An 11,468-nucleotide genomic window follows, 5' to 3' on the forward strand; every position below is an offset into this window, starting at 1 on the left:
ATATTTTTTCATTACGATTTTTTTTTATTTTTGCAATTTAGTAGTTTTTATTTTAACTTATGCAATTTTTATAAAAGTCTTTTTTTTTTAGTGATGGATGTCAAGATGAAGACATGATAATGCTTGAAAAAAGGTGCAGAAGTTTAGAACGAAACAATCAGCAGTTATTTAATGATGTATAATTTTTATTCTAAATTTTTTTAAACAAATCATAAATCATAATAACTAATCATATTTTTAGTGTTATAAATATTTCTAACATTCTTAAATGATTGCATTATTTTGATTTTGTAGATGTTAAATTTTAGTAAACATTTGATGAACCATTTAAACATTTTGGCTTGTAAATTTTCTCTGTTGTTATAATATTCTAATACATAATATCATCTGCTCATAGCCATGGCTACTGCACACCCCCTATTCAGGGGAGGGATTAGCAAGTTTAAGGGAGCCTTTTTGTAAGTTAGAGGCCCCTTTTGCAAATTTAACAAGCTTTTTTTTAAATATTTTGAGGCCCTAATGGCAGATTTATTGGGCAGACCTCCAACCCACAAGACACAACACTGCATACAATTTGAATTGCTTACAATTTAAACTAATTTACCATTAAATTTGAAGCATCTTTATGTTTAATCAACTTTTAATGCCAATAGTCTTAAATATGTTAATTTATTCTCTAAAGTGAAACATAATTGTGTCATACTTTTTCATGAAGTGAAGCATATTTAACATAATTATCATAGTTTTTATAAAGTTGACCATAAATATGTTAAATTTTTTTGTTAAGTAAATCTATTTTTATTAGTAATCCCATTACCTAAGGAAGTGTCTAAAAGGCTTTGTCATTTTTTAAACAATCATTTGTATTTAAATCAAATGTTAGGTTATAATACAAAGTCTGTGTAATTTATATTATTAATTTAAATGCAGCTTTATTTCTGAATATATTTGTTATAAATTTAGGAATTTACAGTTTATTTAATGAAATTTAAATCAGATATTTATGGACATTCTCTAATTTTTTAGTTTCTCTCAATTTAGGCCATGAATTTAAGAATTCTAACGAGCGAAGCTGAGCAGCAAGAAGAATCATTGGTTTTTGACTGCATTGAACAACTATGTAACTTTTTATTGTGATTGAATTTAATATTTTAATTTTATGTTAGTTTGTTACCAATTTTATGTTTTGATATGTAGTGTATGGTGTTGTGTACTATTAAATTTTTCATATTTAAAAGCTTAAAAGATTTTAAATGGCTTTAAGCCCTTTAGCACAAGACAGCTTTTTTTCATGTTTGCATCTTTTATCCAAGTTTTTTAAAACTTGGATAGAAGTTGGAATTGCAGTTATAACGGTTTTTTTACTCTAAACATTTCAACTTCTAATTTTATATAACTAAGCTATTTCAGCTCTGAGAGCAAGATTGCATAATCTATTTTAGCTCTGATGGCAAGACATTGTTAGCTATGTCTGCAAAACACTTTCAGCAAAATGACATGATTAAAAATAAGATTTGGTGAGTAAGTTAATGGCTGATATCTGGTGTAATCAGTGGAATTCTGATGTCTTGTGAAATTGATAGTTTGCTGTTGTCAAATCTATAAACAACATAGATTGCATTTTACTTATGGGTTTTTAACTATCAGTACACTTTTTCTTTTTTTTACTGGCTGTTGGCATGGTCGCTTCTTTATGTTTTCTAAGAATTATACATAGGCAGTACTTGATAATAAATTATTTGTTCAAATCTTTCAATTTTTTGTTAGTATAAAATACATCATGTTTGCTAATGCTGAATTTCTGTAAATGTTATTTAAGAGGAAACTATTCTCCACTCTGAGTTAGCAATATTATTTTATATATACTTGTTCAAATAATTTATTTAAAGGATGCAAATTTTACTTTTAATAGTTTTTATTTTTATTTTTAATAGCTTTATTTAATAATAATAATGTTCAACTTTTTTTTTTTTTTTTAATATTAAACAGCCCAAGCAAAACAGCAGATTTCAAATCTAACAGATGAAATTGCAGAGAAGTTTGAAGATAACATGCAACAACAGGAAGAAATATCGAACCTTATTCAAACTGTTGTTGAACTTCAAAAGAAACAAAAACAGGTACATTTTAAACATGCTAATTTGTTGTTTACTTTCTTTGATCTAGTTTTAGATAATTTTCTCTCTTTTAGTTGAGTTTGGAAAATGAAGAGCTGCAGATTCAGCTAATTGAATGTAATATGAGCAAAGAGAATCTCCAGCATCAAGTAAAATTTAAAATAGTATATATATATATATATATATATATATATATATATATATATATATATATTATATTATATTATATATATATATATATATATATGTATATATAATATGTGTATATATATATATATGTATGTATGTATGTGTGTATGTATATATGTATATATATACTTGTGTCTATCGATGTTGTGAATTGTATCATAAGGAATGATCTTTAGCTCGCAGAAATGCATAAGAAGTTTCGAGATGCTGCTGATATTTTGAAGGAAAACCAAGAGGAACTTAAAGAACTTAAAACACGGCTTGAGTAAGTGTTTTAAATTTATTAATTTTATATATTTATTTTTATGTTCTATGTAAATGGTTTGATAATTATTTTTATCAAAGGTTTCCATCAAACACATCTGAGTGGCTTAGCGATTCGTCTAATACTTCATTGTTGCATGTAAGCTAAATAAACTTTTTTTATATTTTCAAATAAATGTTATGGTGACTTGTTTTTTAACTCCTTTTTTTGCATGAATTAGGACTCATTAGCCAATGAAATTGAAGAAACAGTTCGAAGAGACATTCTTAATAATCAAAGTTTAAGGTATTTTATGAATCTGTGTTCTATTTTGTATTCCAAGTTTATTCTAGTTTTATACTTATCTATTCCATTTATGATTATTTTTTCAGGCAGCAAACAACTAAAACATTAAGGAGTGTTCGATATTTAAACACAAAAAGTTCTGAAGTTTTGTCTACATCTGGTCGTTCTTCACCTTCAGCATCCAGTTACACTTCAGATGATACTTATCTTGACATATCTTCAAATATAAGTTCGCTTCCTGATGGTACTTTTTTTTTTTTTTAATGACTTATTCTTTTATTTAAGAATTTGAAGAAAATTTTAAAATTTAGAATGTCAAAATTCTTTATCTTTGGAAACTTCATTTATATCAAACACATTGTTTGCAAATACGTATACATATCAAACACATTGTTTGCAAATACGTTACTGTAATGTATAATAATAATTATATTATTTCTTATATTACAACTTTAGTACTAGAATATGTTATCTCATCTTGAAAAATCTTTCAAAAAACAATATGATCGTTTCGAAGAAAAATAGAATAAATATTTTTTTTTAATGTATTCATATCCATTATTGTTGCGAGAATACAAGGAGAAACAAACTGATAGTACGGTACTATCAGGAACATGTTGGGATTGAACTTGAAACTTTTTATTTACAAAGCTATTACTTCACCACTCTTACATTACCACATAAGTTTTGTATTATTGGATTTTTATAATATTAATTTTATAATTGTAGTTACAATTTTATTTCAACTTACAATTTGATAATGAATAAGCTAAAATCTAAGAAACAGCTCTGTTTTAATAAATTTTTGTTACTTGTGTTTTGTTAAAGTAATTTTACATATACAATATATTTTAATAATAGACGAATAAAAAAAATGTTTTTGTCTTTTTTTAGAAACTACACGAAAAAAAACACTCAAAAGATTGCAAATTGTAAAGCCTATGGAAGGTATGTTAAAACTTGTTTTTAGTTAAAAACTTAGAAAGCTATAACTTGAGACTTAAGGCACTCAATTTTCCTTGATTGAAAAGTTTAATAAAAATAATTTTTTTCTTCAATTATAGGTTCAGATACATTAAACAAATGGCATCATTTAGCATCAAAAAATGTTAATGGCGGTATAAACAGCATTTCTGAACCTAGCAAAGAGAATATAAGTATCATATCAGAAGACAAAATAATTTTAAATAACACTCCTATTCCACCTCCAAGAAAAAAACCTGATAATCTTGTTATACCAGAACAAAAATATGAACAAAGTTTTACACCTTCCTCTACAGAAAATTCAAATGTTTTTTTTGGTGATCTTGATCAGACACATAAGAAACGAACAATAATTACACGAACATCGAATGCTCTTACTTCTTTGCGTCAAGGAAGAATGTTGCTAAAGGATGAAACAAATTCTGACAAATCCAAATCAGAAGTTATTGGTATGATAGCAAACGCAATAAGCAAAGTTAATGTTGAAGCAAAAACAGGACGGCGCATTTTGCAATCTATTTCGGAGTCACCTAAATCTCAAGTTGTTTTACCTCGATCTGATTATAAGGATATGCCAAACGTTTCACGTGCCTTGACAAAAGCCGCAGAAAGAAGAATTTCTGAATCGCGTACTTCAGAGCTGATTTTTGAGGAAACAAAATCTTCGAATAATTCTATAGGTTTAGATAACGTTGGTGGTCCTTTAGGCCTAATTAATCGTACGGATCCGACAGATTTACCTGCTTATAGTCATAGATTGCTTCGCTTCTCTCGTTCTACGCCGGCATTTGAGCAAACTAATCAAAATTCTGTAAGTAATGTAGACCCCAATTTATCTAACGAACTAGACGATGCAGCCGAAGTACAATCAAAGAATAACGCACTAAATAACATTAACCGAGGTAACCACGGTAACCTTGCAAGTTTACTTGTAAATTTAAAACTGCGATCTCAACCGAATCCTTTTGGATTAGAAAGTGCTCTAAATCTTGTAAATATTCAAAATCCAAATAATGATGCTAAAACAAGTTCTAATACATTAACAGATAAGATTTCTTCTAATAATCATGCTGCATCTGAACCATTGCCTCAATCAGAAACTGTTCAAAGTTCAGGATTGTCAATTGGTTTTATGTCATGGTTTACTTAATATTCTCATGTTTTTTTATCTAGTTATGTAAACATCGACTTTATTTCTTTTTTTTTCGGAAAGAAATGTTTTAATTTTTTAATCGTTATCTGGTTTTTAAAAATTTTCTGAATAATATTTTTAATAAATTCGTAAAAAAATAGTTTCATTAGCTGAGGAATATTTTATTGATAACGTTGTTTTATATTTTCCTAACCTAGAATTCGAAATAATAATGAAAAAATATTATTTAAAATTTTTTTTAATTTGCAGATTAACTGTTATTTTAAATCAATATTAACTATGTTACTCAAAAATTCACAAACGCAATATTTATTAACTGTTTTTAGTTTTTTTTTACGAACAATTTTTTGAGAGAAGATAGTGTATACAAATTTCAAAAATTAACTTTTTTTATATGTTTTATTATTTCAATAGACTACAACCAAAAAGGGTGCTGTAGTTGGCTAATGTTATAAGGTAACAGTTTTACCGTTTAATTTATAAAGTAGATCACGTTGAACTATAAGTCTGGTGCAACCAGATTTGTAACATTCTAATCACCCCAAATTTATCATTAACTAACGCGCATGAATCAGCAAAGTTTTTCCTAAAGAGTAAACTTTTTATGAAAAGAGTAGGGGAGACCGGGGCTAGTTGCCTCTGATTTTACTCTTCGAGCTCTGTAGCCCTAACGGCAAAATTTTTTGTAAATATTAAAGCGCAGTCTTAAAAAGTATGAATTAAGATAACATTTTTAACCTTCAATTATTTTTAAAAATTTTCTTGGGGCCATTCTGGGGCCTCAAAAAAAAAAAGTTGGCGCAAACTATTAAAAAGATTATTAATCTACTATTAAGTTAAAAATTTATAGAACTTTTTTATTTATTTTGGCAACAATTTTAAGCCCAAAATTTAATATTAATTTTAGCTGGTATCAAATATTTGTACGTATCATCATGGAAGTATAAAACAGATGGAAGTTCATCGAGCCGCAAACATCAAAGCAATTTCAAGTCGTCTCGGGAGTATGCTTGTAACCGACAATTAAAAAAAAAAACAAGTTTCACTGGACAAAAATCACTGAAAATTTTTATTAAAACATTAAAAAAAGAATTACCGTAAACCGGGGTAACTTTGGCCATTTCTAAAAATTTTAATCAAACATCTGTAACTTTTAAACAGTTCAGTCACGTTTTACTATTTTTGTTTTATTTGTAAATGCAATCTTTTTTGCTTAAATTTTGGTCTAAAGTTTGTTGCAAATGCTCTTTACTACATGTGAAAAAGAATGAAAACTACATCTTGGTAAAACACAATCAAAAACTGTAAAACAGAATGTTGTCTAGGTGAAGATAAAAATGATAGCAAACAACTCAGTTTTTTTTCTGTTTTAAAGACAGACGTTCAGATAAAATTAGGCAAAAAGTTTTTGGCTCAAGTATCAACATTTTGGTTTTTTTACAGGGTGGTCAAAGTTACCCGTAGGTTTATACTCTTTTGGGGTAACTTTGGCCAAGTAAATAATATTCATTTTAAAGTAGTCTGATCGTATTTTATTATAATTAGAATATTTTTTTGAAGCATGTTATCCAAATAATTTATTTTGAAAAACGGTTTTTAGCATGAATGTATTTTAGGATTTTAAAAAAAGTATTTTTTCTTGTTAAACTATTTGTTGTTGTTGTTGTTGTTGTTGTTGTTGTTGTTGTTGTTGTTGTTGCTAAATCATAATTTTATTAACTTTATAACAAAATTAAAATTTCTAGACTCTTAATTTTAAATTTAATTGCAATTTAATAAAATTATATAATAGTTTAATAAATTGCAGTTTGCTTGTGTTGTTTATATTTACTTTTGTTTAAAGCATAATTCCTTGTAAATGTAACAAGTATAGTGTTGGAAAACGTGCATACAACACTTGTTCCAATGCTATTATTTTGAAAGAGTGCATGGGTCCAATTAATGAAGGTATGTCTATTCGTCAAGCCTCAAAAAGGTTTAGTATACCAAGAAGCACTATACATAATAAAATGAAGTCAAAGCATAAAAAATGCATTTGTGTTCCAACCATATTTACTTATGATGAGGAGCAGTTATTTTCATCTAGAATCAAGGTTATGTGTGATTGGGAATTTCCATTAAATAAACTTGATGTTAAAATGTTAGTAGCTGGTTATTTAAAATTGCGAAATCGTACTGTAAAAATATTTAAAAACAATGTTCCTGGTAATGATTGGGTCTCAAGTTTTATGAAACTTTCACAGTTAATCCATAGAATTGCATCAAATATTAAAAGAAAATGTGCAGCTATAAACAAAGAACAATTAAAAGTTTATTTTGACAATATGAATTTGAGCTTGAAGGAATTCGACCCTGTAACATTTGGAATTATGAGGAAACAAATTTGTGTAATAACCCTGGAAATAAAAAATTTGTTATGAAGCATAAAACTATGTACCCTTATAGAATAATGAAACCAGTAAGGTTTGTTTCTCTGCAATGTTTTGTGGAAATGGTGTTGGATAAATTCTTCCACCATACACAGCTCTTAAAAGCACTTATTTATACGATTTATGGATAAAAGATATGGATAATTGCTTTAACCTCTTGATGTTGCATTCTTTGCACCATTAAAAAAAGTATGGAGAAGTATACTTCTGGAATGGAAACTTACTTCTCATGGTAAAAAATTTGCAATGTTACCAAATCAAATCAAAATCAAATCAATATATTTTCACTTTAATAATAACTGTATATATATACAATCGTGTGGGACATTACCAAAAAGATACCAAAAGAAGATTCCTCTAAGTTGCTGAATGATTTAATGACATTCATTAATGAATGTTCGAGAAAAAGTTGTGGATCTATAGCTTGTGGTTTGGTGCAATATAATCCTAATGCTGTGTATATCAAATTACCAAGTAAAAACGTCTTGAGTCTTCGTAAAGCTTTAAACCAGACCCTTTTAGACATATTAAATGAAAAAAACAATGAGGGTGGTGATAAATAGAAAGGTGGTGATAAACACAAAGTAAAAATAAGAAAAATATATCCAAAATAAGACTATCCAAAATGCCTAAATAATAATAATTAAAAAAAACAGAGTTTGTTACAAATTGTTTGTTTATTCTTTAGTGCTCTCTTATGTCTTGCTTTTTTTGACATTTAATAAAAAAATTAGTAAGTTTTTTTAATCATTGGGTTAAAAATTAATTTAAAAAAATCAAATTATTTTAGCTAATATATTTCTTTAATACTGTTTATATATATTTTTATTGTCCCTTTTTTATTTTCTTGACATACTTTAGGTACCCTTTTTGAAATAAATGCTAACTGTAAGTTTAAATTACATTAAACACTATTCATGTCTATCTAACGGGTGATGAAAAAAAAATGAGACTGTGTTTAATTTAAATTTGCATGTACTAATACCATTAGCTGTATATATACTTTGTATGTATTTTATTGCAAATTTATTCTAGTTTTAAATTGAAAAAAAAAGTAATTAAAATTCAACGATTTAAAATGAAAATAAATAAATTTAAGCAAGAGCTTCTCCGTGAACGTGAGTATGGATTTTACATGGACAATAAGCAAAATGGTAAATATTACACTTATTGTCATTTTAAAGCAGAAAAAATACCAAAAGCAACCATATACCGTATAATTGAATGCGCAGAATATGGAATCGGAACTCAAAGAGTTAAAGGAAGTGGTCGAGTCGCAAAAAAATGACGAAAAAGACATTACCAAGCTGAAGACCATGTTTGACCACATGGATGGTGTCTCACAGAGACAAGCAGCTAGAAAAATGTTGGTCTGGATTTGCGTTTCGATAAAGGTATTTCTATACCTTTTTTTGTACCTTCTAAGCAATCACTCAAGCAAGAATTATACCTTAGTGAGTGCATCAAAAAAAGACTTGTTCCTTTCATCAAAGCAAATCATCTAGACATTACTTAAATATTCTGGCCTAACCTAGCAACATCACATTACGCAAAAACTGTAGTGGAGTATTTCAGACAAAATGACATCAATTTTGTTAAAAAGGAAGACAACCCTGCCGACGTACCTGAATGCAGGCCTATTGAGAACTTTTGGTCTCAATTGAAAGGAGAAGTATACAAGAACAACTGGTAAGCAGAAACTATTGATCAACTTTGCAATAGAATAAAGTATTGCTTGAATAAGATCGACTTTACTGCCATACAACGCCTTATGGGATCGGTAAATGGTCGAATCAATAATATTCGTAGAAATGGAGTAATAGAAGATAATTAAATATATGTTTTGAAAGCTCGAAAAATTCTCTACTTAATACATTTTTAATTTTTAAAAAATCTTTTAAAATAAAGGAGTTATGCCCTTTTAAACGCAGTCTCATTTTTTTGTCATCACCCGTTATCTATCTATGGATGTCAGTTGTGGTGTCTTTGGAGAAAAGACTCACTTCGCTTGATTTTAAATAAGCCACCATGGAACAGTGCAAGTGAATTATTTGTGAAACTTGGTGCCCATTCACTTAATGTTGTTATTCGCAAGCAACAATACTTCTCATTGTTACTGCTGCAGAAAAGTAAGAACCTCGTCATAAAAGCTTTTGTTAACTCAGACAAGCTTTTGCAGTCTCCGCTGATGTTTAAATGGAGACCTGAGTCATATTAACAACACTTTAATTTCGTATCGACACACACACACACACACACACACACACATATTTATATATATATATATATATATATATATATATATATATATTTTTATTTTTTTTTTTTTTTTTTTTTTCTTTGGTCTTGTTTATATTCAAGTGCGTTAGACTTTGTTTTATTATAATCCACTTTATTTTACCCACTGTATATTTATTACATTGGGCCTTGAGCCTGTCAATAAATTTGATTGATTGGTTGATAAAATGTGGTTAATAACACTTAATTTACATCCAGTGCTAAAAAAACAATTTACTATGACAAAGTTACCCCATAGCCGGGTAACATTGTCCACCTAATTATTTCTAAAAAATTTTGGATTTGGTGAGTACAATGAATACGCCATTTTACTAATTAAGTGACATTAGTAATGTACAACTTTGAGCATCAAAATAGTTTTGGGAAAATATTCCTTTTTTTCAAAAAGTTATCTTCTTTATGAAAATTGGTACAAAATACCGTAAACCCCGGTTTACGGTATTCTAGGAATTTGCTGCATAGTTTTAACCATGGCCTACTTAAATACACGGCCTTCTATTCTGCTTAAACCGGAAAAAAATAGAAGGCCAGTTAAAAAACACATATTTTGTCGGATGGACAATCTTTCTCAAAACATTTTAATTATTGCTATAAATTTTAAGTAAGTAAATCTGGCACAGGGTAAAAAACTTTGCGTTAGCTTAATCGAAGAATATACTTCACTAAATTTTGTAAAATTTTAGGCTTTTTTTAAGGTTTCTTTTCATAATAAATAGGAATCATGATTAATAAATGTCTTTATTCAAAACAACGCAACATTATTAACCTTCATAATTATATATTACTTAAATGATTATAGAAAGACATGGGTTATATTTGTCAGTAGAATTTTTAAGATATTCAAGGACTGTACAAGAAATAAGAATACACAAATTCTCGAAAGTAAGCTTTAAAAGTATTTTAAAATTTTTGACACAAACTGTTTCAAAATGTGAAACAAAAGATTCTTATTTTTTTCTTTTTTTAAAGGCAACAATGTTATCTGCAACAATGGAATCACTGACTCTCTTTTTGATGTTATTAAAATAAATATTTGAAATAACAGTGTGTATAATTTCCTTTCCACAATATTGGTGATTTAAACATAAAAATGGTTGGTAAATTTCTCTACTGCCAAGAACTAACTTTGCTGCTTTACAGTGTCGCATTTGAGATCGATAATTAACATCAAATACATGATCTAACATAGCAAAACAGACATATTCTAAAAGGGCTAGCGATAGAGTTGTTAGCCCCCCTCTGGATAATTTATTTAAATAACTAAAGTCATTCGACTCCTGTTGACAATGTTGACTACAAAGCAACTTGCAACACATTTTAAACTTCTTAATAAGTTTTTTGGCAATAAAACCAGCAATATAACAGCAACTTCACGCGAATCATCTGATAAAATCACACAATCATAATCTATTTTTTTGATCTGATCCATCAAGGATCTAGCATGTTGTGTATCTTGAACATCATTAACATCATTTTTCAAATATTTTAATTCCTTCCTTTATTAAACTTTTTATTTGGATTATCTTCTCACTATAGATAACATCTTTCAAACTGACAAGAAACCTGCCACCACTCATTTGGCGGTATTGTCCAAATCTCCTTTCTAACGGATCACTTTGAAAACCTGCAGTCAATATAAATTTATAATTATCTTCCAATAGATCTTCTATTAAAGAAGCTTGACATAATAAAGTTCTTTGTAGTGCTGATGATGTTTGAGGAGATAATGTATATTTCTCAAAATTTGG

General features: G+C 28.0%; 1 protein-coding gene across 1 annotated transcript in view; it reads left to right on the forward strand.

Annotated features, from left to right (window-relative positions):
• The window catches only part of LOC101236788 (uncharacterized), a 36,671-nt gene extending 31,298 nt beyond the window's left edge, over positions 1-5,373 (forward strand). Inside the window, exons 7-16 of the mRNA XM_065799097.1 lie at positions 92-176; positions 1,042-1,120; positions 1,990-2,120; positions 2,192-2,266; positions 2,483-2,571; positions 2,652-2,709; positions 2,792-2,856; positions 2,943-3,100; positions 3,751-3,804; positions 3,921-5,373. Coding sequence (XP_065655169.1) covers positions 92-176; positions 1,042-1,120; positions 1,990-2,120; positions 2,192-2,266; positions 2,483-2,571; positions 2,652-2,709; positions 2,792-2,856; positions 2,943-3,100; positions 3,751-3,804; positions 3,921-4,990 — 1,864 coding nt within the window. The 3' untranslated portion in view covers positions 4,991-5,373. The remainder of the gene's footprint in view (positions 1-91; positions 177-1,041; positions 1,121-1,989; positions 2,121-2,191; positions 2,267-2,482; positions 2,572-2,651; positions 2,710-2,791; positions 2,857-2,942; positions 3,101-3,750; positions 3,805-3,920) is intronic.
• The last annotated feature ends 6,095 nt before the right edge of the window (positions 5,374-11,468 follow it).

The sequence above is a fragment of the Hydra vulgaris genome, chromosome 06 (genome assembly GCF_038396675.1).
Source record: "Hydra vulgaris chromosome 06, alternate assembly HydraT2T_AEP".
Taxonomy (NCBI): domain Eukaryota; kingdom Metazoa; phylum Cnidaria; class Hydrozoa; order Anthoathecata; family Hydridae; genus Hydra; species Hydra vulgaris.